General features: G+C 36.6%; 1 protein-coding gene across 1 annotated transcript; it reads left to right on the forward strand.

Moving 5' to 3' along the window:
• The first annotated feature begins 5,499 nt into the window (after window positions 1-5,499).
• On the forward strand, window positions 5,500-21,894 carry MKNK2 (MAPK interacting serine/threonine kinase 2). The gene is made up of 14 exons (XM_053703081.1): window positions 5,500-5,603; window positions 9,085-9,284; window positions 14,858-14,945; window positions 15,702-15,803; window positions 15,926-16,023; window positions 17,180-17,259; window positions 17,442-17,515; window positions 17,651-17,755; window positions 17,871-17,926; window positions 18,265-18,360; window positions 19,755-19,949; window positions 20,492-20,656; window positions 20,863-20,906; window positions 21,086-21,894. Exons 2-14 carry the CDS (start codon window positions 9,234-9,236, stop codon window positions 21,336-21,338), a joined length of 1,407 nt encoding a protein of 468 aa, XP_053559056.1. The 5' UTR covers window positions 5,500-5,603; window positions 9,085-9,233; the 3' UTR covers window positions 21,339-21,894.
• The last annotated feature ends 642 nt before the right edge of the window (window positions 21,895-22,536 follow it).

Consider the following 22,536-nt stretch of genomic DNA (forward strand, 5'->3'; position numbering starts at 1 on the left):
GACTTGCCTCGATTGACCTGGGCTCAAGTCACCTCAATGACTCGAACTGGACTAGATTAGCAATAAATGATGCACTAACTCGACTCACGACTTGTATATTTGCTGGCCTTGGTTTAGTAACATAACGCACTCATCCAGAAATGCTATGGAATGGAAAACATTTTTTTCCTCCTTTGACAAGGCTTACATCTCACTGCTTCTTGCCTATGTGACAAAAGCGGTACTTCTTTGATTTCAACAGTCTCCAACCCCACACACACACCACCACCACCTCCTTTTTTTCTGTTAAAGTTGGCTCCCAGGCTTGAGAATTGACTTGAGACTTAGATTAAAAAACTTGAATACATCACTGGATGGCAACACTATTTCCTGTCATGTAGAGATCCAGACACCTACTTAGGTATTTCTTCAACACAGAATGTCATGGGAACAAAGCAAATTTGATAACAGAAGCACATTGGAAACGTTTTTTTTTTTTAATTGTATGCTCTGTTTGAATAACAGACTTTGCCTGTATTTCTACCGTTTGGTTTACCAGTCTGATTTGCACTATGTGGCGCTCCCTCTATCTTTTGTATTTTAGACCTTCTTAACAAAAGAAAATGTTTGGGTTGCATATGCCTTTTAATCACAAAAATGTTGTTTTGTTTTGGTCCAATATTTGCTCATGGGGATGTCTAATTATTTTCAAAATCTATTCACCTGCTATTTCCTACAGGTAACATGTTCAAAGCAGTAGAAGAGCAGCTAGTGCTAATGCTACAAACCAGTAGCAACACACATTTTTTTTTTTAATGGGGACAAGGCCGGCCAAGAACAAAAGTCAAACTAATGGTAAATCCAAGCATTTAAAAAACACTAGGATTTACCATAGGCTTACTATAATTTTTAGAGGTGAAACTGGGACCACAAGTGGGGGTGTGACCAGGGGCATGGTCAAGGGGCGTGGCGATTGCCGACCGGAACTAATTTTCCAGAGAGGGTTGCTATACAGAGACAGAAATAGTAAATAACCCTATAATTAGTAATTAAACTTTGTAATCACTACTTATCACAAAGGGCAGCTTTTGCTAAGCACAAGCTCATTATTACAAAGCATTGTACCATATAATATGCCAGGCGGGAAACATCCCCATTACAGACCAGCACTTAATGCACAAATTACAGAGGTAATGCGTAACTTACAACAGGTATTTACCTAGCACTCAGACTCCGCACACGTGTGAACACTTAACCCGGAAGTGATCTGCTAAGGCAAAGGTCATATAACAAGATGGCAGCGCTCTGTCACTGTTGCTATGGAAACGACTAAGCATATAGTGGAAATGTTTTCTAATGTTCACATAGCTTTATTGTAAACATAACACACCCGTGCACTGTACACACAGGATAAATAACGTTACATATATAGCTATTTACACAGTGTCTGCTACTGAACACATGTAGCTGCTGCTATAGCAATGCCTGCTCAGTGACCAGCAGTAGCCATTGGCTTGCAGCCTGATGCTCATTATGTGACTGCAAAGCCAGGTGTGCCAGGACAATACCCTGCCTAGTCACTGGCACTACTTGTGTTAATGTGTCACCCGGGGTGGACTGTTAGCATCTTGCTAACATGGCAACTGCATGCAAGGCCGTCTTTAATATTGACTGGACCCTGGGCAAACATTTTCTTGGGCTCCCCCCCACCCCTCCATGCAATTTCGCTCTCCACCCCAACATCCCAAAAAACAACTAAATCAATTTATTTTATAAACATTTTTTTAAATTATTAGCCCAGCGGTGGATCATCCACTGCTGGGCTAATCATTTTTAAAAAATGAAATCAATTGCAATATGTGAAACTGGACCTAAGCAGTACTAATAAATAAATAAATAAATATATAAATTCCTCCACTGTGGATTAATTTCATATGCTTTTGAATGTGATTCTGGTGTGAGGTTAGCTGGTTAAACAGATTTAGGGCAGCCAACAGGAACAAAGCAAGGTAAAGACTGAGGAGGAAGCATGGAGGTGCAGAAAAATGTAAGTTTGCTGACTGGAACAGCATAAATACTATGGGAAGCTGTAAAATCTGAGACAGAGAGAAAAAAAACTATAAAAATAAAACTTACCTTAATGTGTGAAGTATCAGCATGACACTATATATCAGCCACAGCAGCACATGTCACTTCTTTGCTAGGAACAAGTTCCCTCATACCCTGCAATAGACAATGCTGCATGGGGGAGGGGCGTGTGTGCACTCACTTATTCTTACCACTGACACCTTTCTACAAAGTACCTTTCCCCTACAAACTTCAGTTAGTTGATCTTATGGCCACAGTAGAAAGAGCAGGGCTAAGGGGACCAGCAGACTGGATGCTGTCTGTCCAAGGCTACATGGATACAGTGTGAGACAAGTCACACAGCCTCAAGACTGAAAAGAGCAATGTGTGCAACTGCACAGATGCTCAAATGCCTGCCGCTCCAGCTTTCTGCTGCATACACCTACAGTCATCCCTACCCAGAAACAATCCCAACCACCAGAGCAGGTACCTGGTAACAGTGGTAACCCCAGCAGGACCTTTTCTGATGCAGTGGGATTGGCTGGATGCTGAGTTAAGGCTTAGCATTCAGTGCTGCACAGTGCACATCTAAAACAACACATGGCACTAGTTTGGCATGTCACATGACACCGGCACAGTCTGGCACAGTTTCTCACGAATAAATATAAGCAGAGAACTTTTGACTGTGACAGTATTAAGACTGACTGTGTGCCCCCCTATGTCACATGACATCAGCAGCCTGGCATGAACCCAAAAAAATATATATTTTTTTTAGGACTCTTGGGCCCCTCAACAAAGACTGGGCCTTGGGCAGCTGCCCCTTTTTCCCTGTGTTAAAGACAGCCCTGACTGCATGTCCCATAGTGCTGTGTACCTCACATGCTGCCTACCTTCACGCTGGCCCCACATCATGTGACTGACGTCACTCACTTCTGCGCTATTCAACGCTGTGCTACTTAGTTTCACAATGCCACTGACACTGACTGTCCGTTTGTTTTAAAAGTATTTTACCAGACAACAAACAGAAATACTGGACTGTCCGGTCAAATACCGGACACCTGGCTTACTGGGACAGAGTGAACAATCGGATGGGATACTGAGACAGCGCTTCAAAACAGGGACAATCCCAGTCAAACTTGGATGTCTGGTAAGCCTAATTTTCCATCACTAAAAATAAAGTGGACTTTGAGTGATGAGTTAGTAAAAAAAAAAAAGGGTGCTAAACTCACCTTTTCTTTCCTGCGGTTTCTCTCTAAACTCAGCGCCTCCGGCCACTCACTGCACAACGCTTTTCTCTCAATGAGGTGCCGCTTCCACTTCTAAACCAATAGCCGTGCTGACAGTGTTCTGTATGCTAGCACGGCTTTTGGTTTAGAAATGGAAATGTCACCACAAAAGAGCGCTGTGACGTGGGCAGTGGGACTTTAGCGAGGAGCCACGGCACAGACAGGGTGAGTTAAGCACCCTTTTTTTTTACTAACTTATCACTGAAAATCCACTTTATTTTTAACCCCTTAATGACCACAATGTACCCTGTATGTCACTGGTCGTTAAGGATTTTTTCAATGCCCTTCCTCCAGAAGGCTTTGTGGAATAGAGCAGTCACAACACTGGTGGCAAGACCACGCTATAAAACAATCAAGTCCCAAAAAAGGCCAGCGACATACAGGGTACATCGCTGGTCCTTAAGGGGTTAATGATGGTAAATCCTAGCGTTTTTTTTAAAACGCTCGGATTTATCATCACTTGAAGCTTGCATACTTATATGCTGATACAGTAATTAACAAATCACAAGGACATTTCTGGATTGCTATGTTAAGCCTTTTCTGCTTTTAGAGTAATGGTTTTAAAAGCACCATCGAATCAACAAACTTTTTTGTTGTTGAATGTATGTATTAATTTGTTACATGTATGCATTAATTTTTTGATTTGACGAATGCAAAAAAATGCCATTTGTTAATTTTAGCATTCATCCGAAAAATGAATACGTCTACTTATTATGAGTCTCCTTTGATTTATTTTTCTTTTACATGGATTACTGATCTGTTTCCATCTACTTCTAAATAAGTTCCTGAATACATTTTATTTCTTAAAGGGACAGTATACACTCATTTTCATATAACTGCATGTAATAGACACTACTATTAAGGATAAGATGCACAGATACTGGTATAAAAATCCAGTATAAAACTGTTTAAAAACTTACTTAGAAGCTTTCAGTTTAGCTCTGTCGAAAAGGTAGCTGGAAAGCCCACTGCAAGTGGGAAATAAGACCCTCCCCCCCCCTCCCCCTTATTTTGCATATGAAAATAAAATACCCTTTACACAAACAGGAGCAAGCTGAGGTATTCTCATAAAACTTTGGGGCTTGGTTAGGAGTCTGAAAATCAGAGCAATGTTATATAAAAATAAGCAAAACTATACATTTAAAAAAAACAAAAAACTTTATGGGCTATATAAAAAGATCATCTACAAAACATTTATGCAAAGAAAAAAGGAGTGTATAATGTCCCTTTAATATCTTCATAGTGAATTTGGTTTAGATAGAACATGTGATCTTCATCAGTGAGCTGGTCCTCCGATACAGTACTTAGATGTCATGACCATTAGCCCACTATATAAAAGAGAAATTACTATTCTACATGTTTCAATACTGTGATAAAATGTTTTCCTTACTTTATTTTTGTTTGGTAAACACCTGAGAAACACAAATGCCACGTTACGTTTCCCTACCCTTGGTGAAAATGTAAAGCTCAGCAATTACCATCTGACTAAGGCCTGCAGTTACAAAGCCGTGTAACATTCTAGAACACTTTAACCATTTATCATCCAGGCAGCTATTGTATTAACGCCTTGCCTCCCAGAAATAATTATGCCGTAGGTTCTAAACGGTTTGCAAGTAACGTTCAACATTGCTCTTGGTTGCATCATGCTGAACAGTTCCTCATGTGGGTGGCGCACTGCTTTTTTGTTTGGTGGTCAATACCAAGTAAGTATATACTTAATACTTAGAATAAATATTACACAGCATATATGACTATCACTGGTCATAATCTATTCTACACCATCATAATGCTGTGTTTGTATAGAAATACAGAATGATTACTGTAGATTGCATAAAGTCATACTCTGTCCCCTGCTATAGGCTGCAAGACAGTGTGATGCAATGTGTTTTGAAGTCAGGAAGAGGTGGTTCTTCTAACTTGTAAGTTAGAACTGGCTTGAAACGCTGCAGCCAGACTGGGAGGCAGAAGGCAATGGTTATTTGCACGTACTGAGAGACGCAAGCTGCCTCATCCTCTGATCACTCCACCTCCATCATGTGATCTGTGCCTTTCCCCCCTCCCTATTCTTTCGTTGCTGAGTACTCCCCTTATCTCTAACTCTCTCATCCTATGAGCTCTGAGTAACCCCGATCATGTGAGTACCGAATACTCCCACTCTTGGAGCTTATATAAGACAGCGAACCGTGGGGATGAACCTCAGCCCTCTCATGTAAACAGCAGCAGGAGACTCAGAGGCTGAGAGCAGTGCACCCTCACTGCAGAGCCCTACAGGTAAGCATGGCTTGAGGCACTAGGACAAAAGTCTGGGTTTAGAAACGTAGGCTCTGTCTTGCAAGAACTTGCAGGCTTTTCTTGTAGTTGGTGCTTTGCGTAGTAAATCTGTATTTTTGCATTTATTTTGTGTGTGGATAAATATATATATGTGTGTGTGGTTACATGCACATCTATTTAAAAAGAAAAAATATTTTTTAGAGATATATTTATATATAAAGCAAAATTGCAGTAGTCTAGGATATTTTTGCACCCTTGCTGTATATGTCAGTTTTTTTTAACTTTAAATTACAAATTTTCTCAATTCATATAAAATATGGAATTTTGTAATGTGTATCTATTTATACATTTCTGCATGTTTGTTTATCCTGGTGAGATTTGTGCATGGATCATGGTGCTATTAAAAAATACTATAGCAGCTTTCTTTCTCTATTGTCCACTGCTGCAGAATGATTGTGTTTTTTATATTATGTAATACAAACGTACAAAGATTTTTAGCTTCTTTGTAACATCAAATCTCTTGCAGATATTATATTATGCAAAAAGTGTTGTTTTTTTTTTTAATTTTGTTTCCATCTTGATAAGGAATATTCATAATTTTTCTTGCACAAAGGAGTCTTTTGGGGCTTATATGCTGTTCATATAGATCAACAGATGGGACAAAGCACAAGGCTTAGAGCTGTTATTGCTAATATCCCAATGTATTGTGTTCAGGCTGCACTCCTGCATGACTATGTATGACGCTGTCCCATCCCTTTGCAGATGCAGTAAATGAGGTAATTTTTATTGCGACTGTTGACATCGCTGAGTTGGTGCGCCCTCCCCTCATAATAACAGCTTCTCATAAAATGGGCGTCTAGAATGGGTGTTTGTGCAATAAAGCTTTGTGAATTTTGCCTATAACATCACACTAGATAAGACTGTATTACAGACCATAAAACAAGATTTGTGTTAATAGTCTTTAAATAAAAAAATAAAAATATTCCTTGTACTCAAAGTTGCAACATGATTTACAGCTTTTGTGTTTTGTAGTCCAAATCCTTCATCAGCATTTTGATTCTCTTATCTGTTTCGGCTAAAGTTGACTCTACCTTTGGATATTTTATTCAACATAGTTCCCTCAGACGGACATTAGGATAAATTAACCTTTGAATTTATGGATCAAATTTAAGATTTATTATTTTTTTTATAATTTTTTTTTTTTTTAACAATGGACTAACCTATGGAGCACATTACTTATGGTGCGGACAATAAACAATTATTTGGAAAACTGCAATTTGGTACACAAATTCCTCTAATGGGACCCTTGTACAGGATTTCTTTCTTTGTTTTGTTATTTAAGTAATCTTAAGTAAATGATCTTTACAGATATAGTAAATCTTCTTACTAGGCTGATAAAGAAATGACATGCCATGTGTTTTCATGGTACAGCCCCCCCCCCCTTTTCTCCCTTATGTTGGCTGATTTTATTAACGTTTAACTACAATAGGAGCAGCCCACTCCCAGCTAATGGGCTAAATATAACCATACACTTGATAGTTCAGTCAATAGCACTAACTTCTACCCTATAGAGAATGATTTGCCATTCAACACATTTGATTAACCATATATTTAATACAACAACTGTTTTAATAAAAGTTAGCTTCAGTAATAAGTAATGCATGCACATTTTACAAAACTAAACACAATAAAAAAAATGTCAGGATTACTTACTTTCTTTTTAAAGTGATCTTTAAGAAATGCAGACAACTAAAAGTAGTGAATTATGTGACTATCTTATTTACATGGGGAAATAAGTTTAAAAAATTGCATCATGGGATTTTGTGTAGAGAGGAAGGGTAAGTGACCTAAATATTTGAAACTGAAGTTGCTGGGAAGGGGTGTGAACACTTGATTTACACATTGATTTACTCAGACTAATTTTTAAGCATATACTTTTTATGTTTAGCAATATAGGCAGAAAGGAATAACTTTGGTTAGCATGTCAGTGTAAAAGCTGTTTAGTTTTAGGAAAAATAGAATGTTCATCCATTGCTACTTTTTTAATTTAAAGGGAGAGTAAACACATTTTAATTACAATACATTTCTGTTGTGCTGTTGAAGAAGAAGAATATATCAGCCAAGTCTTAACATTTTTAAAACACATTAACATCCTTTTTTATTCTCCATTTATTTATCAGTAGCCAAACTCCATCCACCACTTGCCTTAAAGGGACATAATACTCATATGCTAAATCACTTGAAACTGATGCAGTATAGCTGTAAAAAGCTGACAGGAAAATATCACCTGAGCATCTCTATGTAAAAAAGGAAGATATTTTACCTCACAACTTCCTCAGCTCATCAGAGTAAGTTCTGTGTAAAATGTTATACTCAGCTGCTACAAAAATGAACAAATGAACTGCAGCCTATCCGCATCAACAGTGCTGAGGTCATTAACTTTTTTACTGTGATCTCATGAGATTTGACTTTAACTCTCATGAGATTTCATAGTAAACTTCCTTAAACTGAATAGGGAAATAAGATGAGTGTGCACGTAAGCTCACTCCCTTAGCTGTCCCGGGACAGACATACTGATTTGCTGCTTAGAAGTCCTTTACAATGGAATGTGGCTACTGAGGAACTTTTGAGGTAAAATATCTTTCTTTTTTTACATAATATTTTCTAGTCTGCTTTTTACAGCTATGCTGCATCACTTTCAAGTGTTTCAACATTTGGGTGTCATGGCCCTTTAAATGGAGGAACCAATCTGGGCTTTAGGCAGCAGACAGCAAGGCTAGCCATTGTCAAAAAGTTAAAGAACATTGTTCTGTAGTTATCTGATAAAGCCAATTAGGGACAGATGTGTAGCAAGGTTAGCATTGAGAAGTCAGCAGATGCATTTCAAGTTCTGGGAATTAGAAATTGCTCAATTTTTAGAGCAAAATTACATGAAAAAGAGACAAAATGTTGAAAATAACGCAAATTTGTTTCATTTTGCATAACTAAACATATTAAATAAAAATCTCAAGGTGTTTACTAAGTGTGTTAGTGTGCAATATAATATATTTGTGTTTGTTCCCCTCTTGTTTTCTACAGTACAAAATCACACTGACATTTAAATGGACAGCAAAAGTCAAAATTAAATTTTCATGATTCATAGAAGGAAAGTTATTTAAAATTGCAAACTTATTATCTAATCTACTTTGTTCTCTGTGTATCCTTTATTGAGAAGTGCCTGCATATATATTCCTCATGACATTGCCTCACTAGATGTTTTCAGCTATATCTCAGTAAGTGTATCATGAAAGGATACAAAGAGAATTAAACTAATTTAATAAAATAAATACATTGTAAAGTTGTTTTTTTATGTGTATTTGTATGTTCTATCTAAATCATTAAAGAGGAAATTTGTGTTTCTTGTCCCTTTAAACAAATATATATGCAACTGTATTTTGATATCTTGCATTCATATAATTTATTTTTTTCTTTCTCTTCTTAGGGTCTCTTTCCAGCCATCTGGGATCTCCGTGAACCCAAATTATTTCTCTCATCTCCCTCCAAATTTCCGGTTGCAAATTTTTGTGGCCATTTTCTTTATTTTTTTTACCTTTTTAAATCGGGATTACTTTTTCAAATATTTTGGCCAAGATGGTTCAGAAGAAAAGCCCTGAGATGAAAGGATTTCACCGTTCTTTTAAGGTTGGTTTGGATTTGTTTGAAAAAGTGTTTGTTCAGCATCAACTATGTTGCAGCGCAAATAGTTAAAGGGCCATTATAGTTGAAAAATGACGTTCTTTTATTTGTTTGAGCATGTCATTATAAGAGAGCGACCCTGCACCTCTGTGTTTAACCCCCCACAAAGAGGTTAAAAACATAGAAGTGCGCTTTGGAGCAGCAGTGCTCTGACTTAATTAGGAGAACTAGTCGCACAGTAGGGTTTTCAACAGTAATGGCCCTTTAAATGACAACAAGCTGTGCAGAGTGGTATCATGTATTTTTTTTATTTTTTTTTAAATGCCGTTGTGGTTGAAAATGGCACATTAATAAAGGAAGTAACTACTTCATAGTAGCAGAAGAAATGAAGAAGTAAAAAGGGATTTCATTTTGGTCATCAGTGTTTATAGTATGGACATCTTTTGAAGACAACTTATTTATCAGAAGTAATACCGTTACAACCGCATGTTGCCATAAATATGAACTCTGTTAACCCCTTTGTTGCTGGTATAATAGTTTTCTCATCGTAAGGATGTGCAGATGTAAAAAACACTATTAGTAAAAATGAAATTGCACGATCGTCGATGCAATCCTGTAATTTTAAGGCCGGGATAGGATCATGAGGGACTGTCTAAGCCGCTGTAGGCACGCCCCCCCCCCCCCAGGCCTATCCTTGCCCACGTCAAGGGGGAAGCTGCAGGACCGCGTATATAGTAGAATGTTCTTTGCTGTCCTAACAGCGTTAACTATATCAGGCTCTGAAAAGAATCCTAATTTACATATGTAATGGAATTTATTTTCTTCTATAGTTAACATAGTGTGCATCAGCCATCTTGTCTTGGAGAAATTAACTTTTCAAAGTAGAGGAACTATATATGTAAATATGCTGAACAGCAGGGGTATTAAGTTTCAACCCTTGAGGGATTTCCGGATTCACTTTTCTTAAAGGGATATTGGCATTTATTTTTGCATAGTATTATTAGTAAGTACCAAATTGGAAAAAAAAATGTCAACATTTAAAATACATATTTTTTTAAAAAAAATTAGAAAGGCCATCTTATCAATAATTTACAAAAAAAAAAGAGCATGTCTCAACTAGCTTGACTGTAGCCAGATTTTGCTAGCTGTAAATAAGCACTAAGCAATCACTTTAGAAATTGGCAGATTCAAGAATTTGAGTTCTTGCCTCTCTAGGTAGTGGGGAACAAACTGGTTAATAGCAAAATATATATTGCAATGTTTCAGTTGCATTAAATTATGGTGACTTATATTTTTTGTTTAGTGTCCCTTTAAGGAAATGCTAAATTGGGCAAACCTAAGGGTTTCCCAATGCTCCATCCAGCAGGGCGATTCTCTAATTCAGACATGTATGCAGCCTCGAGGGCAAGCTGAACCATATGTAAAAATGTGTTAATCCCCAAATTCCAGTTTGAGTTGTGAAATTTTGTCACTAATGCAATAATGCTTTTAGTTAGTCTGGAGTATGTATGGATAGGATAGTTTTGTAGCAAATAAATCAAATTGTTATATCTGTTCCTTTTTTAAATTTAATTAATAATGTTGCTTTAAATCAGACTTGTGTTCAATCAGCAATGAATGTTTAACCATGAGAACCTATTAAGTTTCATTTTCCAAGGTTACAGCCGGTTTCTAATGGCATCAAAAAGTCCCTTTTGCGTTGCGTTGTCATGTGCTGTCACTATTAATTGGGTAGGAGGAGTCTGTAAACATCTGTTGTAGAACGTGTCTGGACGTGTCATGGGTGACACGTTATATCTGGAACTATGAAGCAGTATGTTAGTGTATCTGTGTGCTTAAATCAATGGTGGGGAAATAGTAGCTTGGGTTTCCTATGTGACCCCCCCACCCTTATCAAATAGCAGCAGAGAACAACTAATTTGTACACTGCCTGGATGCCAATTTTTTTTGGATCAATTTCTGTTACATTCGGTCACATTAAGACCCGATTTTAAGTATTTCCCTAACTGGACTCTCAGACCTCATTTACTACAATTGATTCACCTGTACTGAATTGTGGAAATATCTTAAAGGGATAAGAAACCCACATTTTTTCAATTGTGAATCAGACAGAGCAGACCATTTTAAAAACGTTTTCTATTCTCAAATTTGATTTGTTTAAATTATATTCTGTGTTGAAGAGATACCTAGGTAGCATCTGGAGCACTATGTGGCAGGAAATAGTTCTGCCATATAGTGCTCTTACAAATGGGATAACATTCTTGCAAAACTGCTGCTATATAGTGCTCCAGATATGGGCCGGCTACTAAGCTGCTTTTCAACAAATTGTACAAAGTGAAATTGATAACAGAAATAAATCAGAGTTGTGCTCTATCTCAATCATGAAAGAAATATTTTGGGTTTCATATCCCTTTAAATTGAGTCTTTTTAAATGTATTTGAAAACTGGGAATTAAGTGTTTCCTGTATTAACCCATAAATACTCAAGCTTTCTCTTCACTGTTTCCTATTCTCGGTGCATTCAACAATTTTTTGTTTGTGGTCAATATACTGAAACAGGTTTTTAAGGGGTGCACTAAGTTGAGATACAACGCTTGGCTTCTTTATGAATCTAAAATGTTAACCTATTACTGATCATATTTGAGCTTTTTGCAAATTAAACCTCTTTACAGTACAAGCCATGTGAAGCAGAAAATGGGGTATATCAGATTGATTTTGCCCTTTAAATTTCAGGCATATATAACCTAACTGGAGTGATGAATAGATTAGTTATTAAGATCTCAATTTTTTTCCAGGTATCATTCCCTTTTTAAAGTGACATGGAACCCCAAACGTTACTTTCATGATTCAGATAGAGCATGCAATTTTTAAATAACTTTCTAATTTACTACTTTTTATCTAATTTGCTTCATTCTCTTGGAATTCACTGTTGAAAAGCAGCTGATTGGTGGCTGCACATATATGCCATTTCTTATTTGCTCACCCGTGTTCAGCTAACTCCCAGTAGTGCGTTGATTCTACTTCAACAAAGGATACCAAGAAAAGCAAGCAAATTAGATAAAAAAGTACATTGTAAAGTTATTTAACATTGTATGCTCTATCAGAATCATGAAAGAACATTTTTAGGCTGCCTGTCCCTTTTTAGAAGTTATGTGCATGTTCAATTTGCATTGCACTTGGGAATCTTTTTGCTTTTTATTATAGACCTGTTTCTAACTGATTGATGCATGTTATATGCTTTCCAATTTGCAAGCAAAACATAATCCTGACATGCAGGATAGATTGTAAGGAATCCCAGGTTTTGTGATGCCAAGAGTGGTATATTCCAGTTCTTGATTCAGCTGCCTGAAGCAGGAAGTGGGTTCAATGAAATCTCTTAGCAGCTTCTGAAATCGCCTGCACCTATGTTTGTCTCTTAATGCTTGGCTGAACTTGAATCAGATCCGCCTACACTGGGTGACGTCCCATTTCCCTCCCCCCTCCCTCCCTTTTTTTTTTTTTTTTTTTAAATAACTTGTTGCCGGGCAGATCATGGAATCCTGGGAGGGGTTGTCACAAGAACGTAGTTAGGGGACTTTATTAAAAAAAATCTTCTGACCTCAGTTTCTACATGAGATAAATGAGAAAATGAAAATTCCAAGGCATCCTTTGTTCTGCATTTAATTTGTTTTGCCAATTTCGGTTTTCTTTCCCTAAGTCAATAATTTTTTTGTTCTAGCGGTTTCAATTTCTTCATAAATGCTTTTAAATTAGACAAACGCAATCAGCTTCTCGCTACACATGTTCATGGTGAAAACTGCAACATTCCTTTTAAACCATAATAAACGTTTTGTTTTCCCTTCAAACAAGTTTGTTTTTCTGTTATGCATTCTAAACTTGCGGTTTAGGGCTCTGTAAAAGACCAGAACTATTCCTTTTATATCATCCTGCTTAGATTTGTTTAATGTATTTTGGGGCTTCTATATACTTATGCAGCAGATCATATTGATTGTGAAAACCAGTTTGTGGAAAATTAGTCTGATCAGAGTCTTAGCATGTTATTATTTTACTAATATTGTATAGGAACATAGTGATTATCTGATAATAATAATAATGGTCCCATTATGTCGCTTGTGCATGTCGTTTAGCTTGAACTACACCAGTGTCTGCCAACAGCTTTTTAAATTGACAATTCATATAATTGAGTTACATTTGCAAAAAAAAAAGTTTATTCGGTGATAACTACAATTTGTACAAACTACGGTTAAATGCCATTTTAAACAAATTTCCAATTTGCTTCATTCTTTTGGAATCCTTTGTTGAAGAAGCAGCAATGCACTACTGGGAGCTAGCTGGTGATTGGTTGAATGCCGAAAGCTAGTTTAACACATCTAGTGAACCAGTAGTGCATTGCTGCTCTGGTATTTGCCTGAAAATATGTGGTTAGACCCTTTGCAGGGTTTAAAAACGTAGTTAAATGCAAATAGTGCAATAATACAATTATTTACAGGGACATGAAACCCAACATTTTTCTTTCATAATTCAGATAGAGATTGCAATTTTTTTAATAAAGTTTCCAATTTACTTTTTCCAATTTGCATCATTCTCATGTTGTTCTTTGTTGAAGAGATATCTAGCTATGTAGTATGCACATGTCTAGAGCACTACATGACCTAAACAGTGCTGCCATCTAGTGCTTCTGCTAATGTATAACATTGCCATATAGTGCTGCAGATCTCTGCACACTCCGGAACTTAAAGGGACATGAAACCCATATTTTTTCTTTCATGATTTAGAAAGAGAATGCAATTTTAAACAACTTTCTAGTTTACTTCTATTATCTAATTTGTTTTATTCTCTTGATTTTCTTTGCTGAAAAGCATATCTAGATAGGCTCAGTAGCTGCTGATTGGTTGCTGCACATAGAAGCCTCGTGTGATTGGCTCACCAATGTGTATTGCTTTTTCTTCAACTAAGAATATCTAAATAATGAAGCAAAATAAATAATAGAAGTAATTTGTAATGTTGTTTAAATTTGTATTCTCTATCTGAATAATGAAAGAAAATGATAGGGTTTAGTGTCCCTTTAACTTCCTGGTTTTGAACAATGGAGAACAAGAAAACTAAGAAAATGTGATAATAGAAGTAAATTAAAAAGTTGTTAAAAAAATTTGTATGTTCTATCTGAATCCTGAAAGAAAAAATAGGGGTTTATGTCCCTTTAACATTTTTTCTTTTTTGCACTTCGTCCCTTTGATGAGAATTAGGGCTAAAGAAGGTCAATAAACATGGAGTAATCAGGGTTCTTGAGATTTTTTTTTAAATGTATTACACATGGTGACTTATGAATTGCAGTAAGACAGGACTTGACAAATCTGGGCGCCAGTGAGCTATGACGTCTAACGTTTTTCTTACATATATCAGTATGTAAACATAAGAGTGTGGCTCCTAAAATGTGTACGTCTGACTGCTCCAAGTTTGCTGCATTGTAGCTTTTGAAACAATTTGTCAACCCCTGCAATAAGAGAAAATAAACTTTTTGTTAGATGAAACCAATGTTTTTGGGTTATGGGCTAACAATTCTATATATATTTTTTTTAGGGACAGAATCCCTTTGAGATGGTGGATTATGGCATGGGATCCAGAGAAATGGAATCTGTGTTCAATTTTGACTGCCCTTCACGCCGTGGTAAATGAACGCTGCTTTCTAAAGTTTTACTGTGGTTGAGTGCAGGGAAAAATCATTTTTGTAAAGAGGACTATCGGCTTCCTATATCAGAACATGGTTTTTGTTTTAATATAGTAGTAAACAGGGATGCGACCACCTTTATTTCGTGTTTATGCAGACTTCTGTTATTACAACTCTGGGCATATCTCTCAGCCAATAAGAATAAATACATCTGTATGGTGTATAATGCATTTCCTTCAGTGTTTTTAACAAAGGGATGTTGTAATGGAAAAACGACATGCTCTTGATTTTTTATAACATGACATTGTATCACTAGTGACTCTTCAACAATGTTAAACACATAGTTTAAGAACTGCTGGTTCTAAGTTGGAAACGGCCAGCAAACAATCGGCAGCAACCATTTTAGCTTTACACTTTAATGTAATTTACATTTTAATCTATTTTTGAGATAACTTCTGTGAAATTTGTCAAGCACACATCTGTTGTCAGTGTCGTTTGAAGCTTGCCACTTTTAGCATATTGCACCTATTGCATCTAAATGAATTTAAAGTGTATTGCTATGCATTTCAGTTTCACTTTTCTGCTCCTTTAAGAGGGAGGGCTAGATGTGATGTATTTATCCCTCATTTCTATTTTACTTTATTGTAATGGGGATTCTCTTATGCAATTGGTGTGTGTTTATGTAGGTAAGAATGTATATGGTGTGTGCATACTAAAATCACCTTTAATACTAACAGCTTTATGTTCTTGTTCCAGATATTCCCTCTAGTGCCCCTATAGACATTCCTGATGCCAAGAAAAGAACAAAAAAGAAAAAAAGGTGCAGAGCAACAGACAGTTTTACGGGGCGCTTTGAGGGTAAGAATGCCATACTTCCAGCCTTTTTCCCCTCGTCCTTTCGCACACGGCTGCTTTTTATCACGGCAAGCCCCTCTCTATCATTTTTCTGTATTGATGGTTTCTGTATGTTAATTCTACAGATATGTACCAGCTGCAAGATGAAATTCTTGGTGAAGGCGCATATGCTAAGGTCCAGTGCTGCATTAATCTCATCACTAACAAAGAGTATGCAGTAAAGGTGAGAGCAGTGGGAGTGTAATAGAAATACATTTGGGCTTGTGTTGTTGTTGTTGCAGTGCCAGGCCATTCACCCGTCCCTTGGCATGCGTACTTGTGTGCATTGCTTTCCTTGCAGTGAACTTTAGCTGGCCCCTGTAGCCCCTCCTTTTTCATTGCCTCTTTACAAAACATGCCCTTGCAGTCTGCTCTCCTATTGGTTTCTCTGGTGGAGGGTACATTTTTTTTTTTTTTTTTTTATCTCTTGGCTTCTACTCAGCCATATATTGTTCTCACCTCCCTTGGGAGATATGAAGTGACAGAAGAGGGTGTGGTGCTTCTAGAGTCTTGCAGAATAATTACAGGTCTTGACTATAGATCAACAGAGCAGACAAAGCCTTCTGAGTAATATCATAGCTACTTCAAATGTTTACTTTATTTTAAGGAACACTTAAATGGACACAAGTCATGTTTTGTTTATAATATATATATATATATATTTTATTATTATTGTTTGTGTTAATGGATATTCCTGTACAGTGAACACATTTGTTTGTAAGGCATGCCCCACTTCACTTGTATTTTTGTTGTGTTTTTTGTTTAGCCAGTGAGCATTTAGTTCTTGAGGCCCCGTTGTACTTATTGGTAGCTTTAAAAATCATAAACGACTTTAAACTTTTTTTTTTTTAAATTAAAAAATTTGCATTAATTGGGCAGTAAAGAGCACTAAATTTAAGTTCTAGGTTTTGTGCTCTTTTTATCTTTATCACTTCTACTGGTTTAGTGTTCCCCCAATCTAGATCTCCCTTTTTATTAAAGGACATTAAACACTAAATACATTTTATTAAATTATGGGTGCTGTCATTTTGGAACCTAGGTTTTACTGCAGGTATCTGAAGAAGAGTAGCTACATTTATAAAAAACACATGTTGGCTTTATTGAAAGCTAGATTTCAACATGGCGGCAATCATGACTAGAGGGAGGTGGGGAATAACCTCAAAACTATGCTTATGAAATGTATGTAGTGTTTTAATGTCCCATATAAGGTAGTGTATTGCATGTTATTGATGATACATACTTTAACAAATTCATTTTTAAAAATTAGGACTATACATTAATTTTTATTTATTTAGCCTCAATATTCTTTATACTGAAGCAATATAATAATCTTATTCTAGATCATCGAGAAGCGACCAGGACATAGTCGAAACAGAGTGTTTCGGGAAGTGGAGATGCTATATCAATGTCAGGGACATAGGTAAGCACACCTTACTCTGGTGCTGAACTCTAGATAAGATATCCGTATTTTATTGACCATATTTTTATAGTTGCCATTTGTCCTCTTGACATTTTAGAGTTAAAATATCTTGTCACAAATTATAGTTATTTTGTGTTTATATATTGTCTGTCTACTTGCTAATATAAATTTATTCTCCACAGTAATGTCCTTGAGTTGATTGAGTTCTTTGAAGAAGAGGAAAAATTTTATCTAGTGTTCGAGAAGATGTGTGGCGGTGAGTATTTTTTGTTGATTTCTCTTTAAACTGTAGATTTATGTTAAAACTATGGAACTAATATATAACACGCTTACAGTATTTATCTGTAAATAAAGTAGTTTGTTAATGAGATTTGTATTTACTTCCCCTCAGGCTCCATACTGAACCATATTCACCGCCGCAGGTATTTCAATGAAAGAGAGGCGAGCATTGTGGTGCGCGATATAGCTGGGGCTCTGGACTACTTGCACAACAAAGGTAGGTCTTGGGTATGGGCTTGATAGTCTGTGTATGCTGGGGTTGGGGGGGGACTGATGGTAATTTTTGCCCCACCATTCTTTATGGCTTATTAACCATATTTTGTTATCCACAGGTATAGCGCACCGGGACCTGAAACCAGAAAATATTCTTTGTGAAAGTCCAGACCAAGTAAGTCTGTTTTTTATTTGTTTTTGTTTTTTCAATTACTTATTTTTGCCTTTCAATGTGCATGTGTTTAAACTGATTTTAAGGAGTGCCTATATCTATTTCTTTTCAGAAAAGTTGTGTCTTTAGGTCTTTCATTAGCATGTTGGGTTTGCATGTTTAGGCCCAGAGTCCTTGAAAGAGTAGGACAAATGTTTGTGAGAGGAAAGTTTAGACCTGTTTGAGAGGTGATGGGCTTCTACAGGGAAATGGGAGTTTACATGGACAATCTCTAAGGCTCCCTAGACTTTGTTGAGAACCACTAATAAATGTACCAATGGTTTACCTTGTGTCCATTATAGATCTCCCCAGTGAAGATCTGTGATTTTGATTTAGGAAGTGGGATAAAACTGAACAGTGACTGCTCCCCAATATCCACCCCAGAGCTGCTTACCCCGGTAAGTTGTGTACATCTGCATGTAATGTTGGAAAATTATAAAAAGTATCTTACAATAGATCCAAACAGCCAATGATCAGGATTAGTCAACTGATGCATAGATTGATAATCATTAGCTATAGTGACATGAGTAACCCTACATAAGTACTGCTCACCCCCTTACCTGATGTTACGGTACATGATTTGGCAGCCTTCTGTTGGCCTATTCTACACATGTATTGATTGTCCCTTCCCCAGCAAGGAATATTTATCAGGAATTGGGTCCAGTCCTTTATGATACTGTCTGTAAATTATGTTTTTGTCATGTTGAGGCACTAGCTCTTACTGACCATGGTCAAGAGTTCAGTGTTTATGTATGAGTTTGTGTTTTATTAATGGTGGTCACAGGACACGGATGCAGTGACATTTTAAAGGAATTTTGAAGTATATCCAACAATCTACTGATAATTTGAAATTCAGAGTAGGTGCTATTGCATTGTCTTTTTAAGATACATCTGTTAATTATGCATTTATACTGTCTTTAATGATCCTTTTTTTTTCATTTTAAAAAAAAGGACAAAACATTTTAAGGTCATTAAACGCTCATGAATGTAGGTATTACAAAATGTGTCAATGATCTTAAATGTCTTTTTTTTTTTTTTTTGCACGCCAATCCTCTTCTTACCTCAGTTAGTATTTCGTTTCACACCCCTTAGAGGTGTCTGCCAAAGGTTTCCACTCCTGATCTCCTATGCCAGTTCTCAGAAAGCAAAATTTGTCCTGGCGAAAACCCAGGACTGGTTTGGCAGAAAACATTTAAAACTGGTAAACACCAGTGTCCGAATGTGACCTTACAGGATTTATTGCAGGAGATTGAAACGGTTAACTGCAATAAATACTGTCCAGAGTGTTGTGCAATGGTTGGGTTTCAGCTCTGCACCCTGCCAGTGTGTGTGTGTGTATATATATATGTGTATATATATATATATATATATATATATATATATATATATATATATATATATATATATATATATATATATATATATATATATATGTGTGTGTATATATGTATATATATGTATGTATATATATGTATGTGTATATATGTATGTGTATATATGTATATGTATATATATATATATATATATATATATATATATATCTCTATATCAGGTGCTCTATGGGATTGATATCTGGACTCATTGCTGGCCAGTTCAGTACTCTCCAGCGCTTAACCATTTCTAGGTGCTTTTTGATGTGTCCTTTTGGTCATTGTCCTAGGTTTAATTACAAATTATAGGAGCATCACAAACTTGGAATGCAATTATTTCCTATATATAAATTGTGTTTTCATATATCTTTAGTACTGAGGATTATTATTAATAATAATAATAATAATATTTGTCCCTGCAGTGTGGTTCTGCAGAGTATATGGCCCCAGAAGTAGTGGAGGCCTTCAACGAAGAGGCATCCATTTATGACAAGCGCTGTGATCTGTGGAGCCTGGGGGTTATCCTGTATATCATGCTGAGTGGGTATCCGCCATTTGTAGGGCACTGTGGGAGCGACTGTGGCTGGGACAGAGGAGAAGCCTGTACTGCATGTCAGGTAAAGGTCAACCTATGAAGTATACAACAGGGGTGCTCAGTTCCAATCAAGATATACCATTGGCCGTGGCTGTAGTTTTATTCCTGTTGGAAACAAAACATCAAACTTTATAGACTAAGACCACTGGTTGATCTGGAGAATGAGATTTAGGCACCCCTGTTTGTAATCCCCCTCCTTCCCTAGATTGATCTACACCCACCCGCTCCTTAAAGGGACATTAAACACTAAATATATTTTATAAGCATAGTATTCAGGTTTTTCCCCACCTCCCTCATGGGTTCTGCCATGTTGAAATCTCTCTTACTCTAGATTCCAGTGCTGATGTGTTTGCACATGTGCAGCAACTCTCCTTCAGATACCTGCAGTGTAACCTAGGTTCCATAATGGCAGCACTCCCGATTAGAGGGAGTTGCATGAAATGTGTCTCTTTTTAATTCTTGACTTTTACACAATGCTCCCCCCCATGCTCTACTCTGAAGCCCCTAGTTCATGCTTCCTCGTTCTAGAAACTGACTTTCTTTACCCCGTCATCTGCTCCACAGAACATGCTGTTTGTTAGTATCCAGGAGGGAAAGTACGAGTTCCCAGACAAAGACTGGGCTCACATCTCCTATGGAGCCAAAGATCTAATCTCAAAGCTTCTGCTTCGGGATGCCAAGAAAAGACTGAGTGCTGCACAGGTCCTGCAGCATCCATGGGTGCAGGGGGTAAGCATTTTTTTTTTGGTTCCCCCTCATAGAAGTTCTTGCATTAGTAGTTTCCTGCTTTGAACAAACTTAGTATCAATGCATTTGTTTCTCCCTTCAAGTCATCCCTATGCAGTATTTCAATATACATTCAGAATATAATGCCTAATATTTAGGTGCAATAATTTTGTAGTATTACAACATCTATTTTTGTTTTCTTACAACAGTGTGCACCAGACAATACGCTTCCAACTCCAATTATCCTACAGAGGTGAGTTGAGTTCCTTGACCTATGTAGTTGCTTTATGGGTTCTCAAAACTGAGAGAAAGTTTCATATTTTACTTGGTAAAATTCTTTCAAGCTATTATCATTTTGTTCTTTAGAATCGAAACACTTGTGGAGACTGATCATTTGACCCCTGTCCTGCATATTTTTTCTCTCCTATGTAGGAACAGCAGTGCCAAAGATCTAACATCATTTGCAGCTGAAGCTGTCGCAATGAACCGCCAGCTGATGGAGCGTGAGGAGGAAGAGGACGGAGCGGGCTCTTCATCTTCCTCCTGCCCCATTGTGGTGAAAGCTACCTCTTGTTCCATGCAACTTTCCCCACCTTCTGAGTCAAAGCTGGCCAAGCGGAGGCAAGGAAGCAGAGGTGGTATTTCCCCTACCAGCACAGCACCCATTATCACTGTCAGTGACTGAGGACCCCACCCAACTGCTAAGAATTCCATTTTTGGTAGATGTATGTAAATCCACATCTGGAATTGAATGGCTTCCTGGAGTCTTTACACTTCTTGCCCCGTTTACTGCAGGGCATCAATCAAGGGATGATTTAGGGGTGAACACAATGCTTTTTTTCCCTTGTATGATATTCAGAACTTTTAAAGGTGTCAGTACTTAGGAATTTTTTTTTTTAAACCTGTATTTAGGTTTTGTTTCCATCTATCTGGTTCTGATTTTGCATTAACCTTCTTTTTTTTTCTTTCTTTTAATCACGCAAAGAAAAATTTTATTCCTATAATCTCATTTATAGGACTGAATCTGCTTTAAAGAGATTTAACATAAGCATGCAAAAGCGAAATGGGAAACCACAGCTTAAAGTGTAATCGCTTAGCATTTAAGGTTTACACCCTTTTAAAGATTGTGCTCATTGGAAGTTATTTCTCTGATTCCACCAGTCTCAAAATGGTTTATGGCTTGTGGGAATTCCCCCAAATCTTAAAATTTCTAAAAAAAAAATTTTTTCACCCCAGCGCTAGAGGCACTGCAGAAAGGGTTGGTATTAATTTTTGTCTTTTTGTTCCACTCCACAAGGTCCTTGTGTATCCTGAGTTCTAGACAGGATATTTATATGTATATATGTATGTATGTGTATGTATATATATATATATATATATATATATATATATAATGTATGTGTGTATATATATATATATATATATATATATATATATATTTATTTATTTATATACACACACACACATACACACATATATATATATATATATATATATATATATATATATATATATATATATATATATATATATATATATATATATATATATATATATATATATATGTGTGTGTGTATGTGTGTGTGTATATATATATATATATACACATTTTGTTTCCCCAAGTAGTGTTAAAGATGTATTGAACTACGATTGGCTGGCTTCCAATTACCCCTAACCTCACTTTTTTCTATTTTTTGTTTTGCATTGTTTTTTTCAGATTTGTAAACAAGTCATTAAAGTATACAGTCCAATCATGCAGGCAAGCTCTAAAAACACAAATTAATATATTTTAGGGATTACAGATTAGCCTTACTGAGCCAATTTTTTTATGGCTGAGTAAAATTTGTGTTTACTGTTTCAATAAGAATCTGTGCTTTGATGCA

Source organism: Bombina bombina, chromosome 2, assembly GCF_027579735.1.
Source record: "Bombina bombina isolate aBomBom1 chromosome 2, aBomBom1.pri, whole genome shotgun sequence".
In the NCBI taxonomy this organism is placed as follows: Eukaryota; Metazoa; Chordata; class Amphibia; order Anura; family Bombinatoridae; genus Bombina; species Bombina bombina.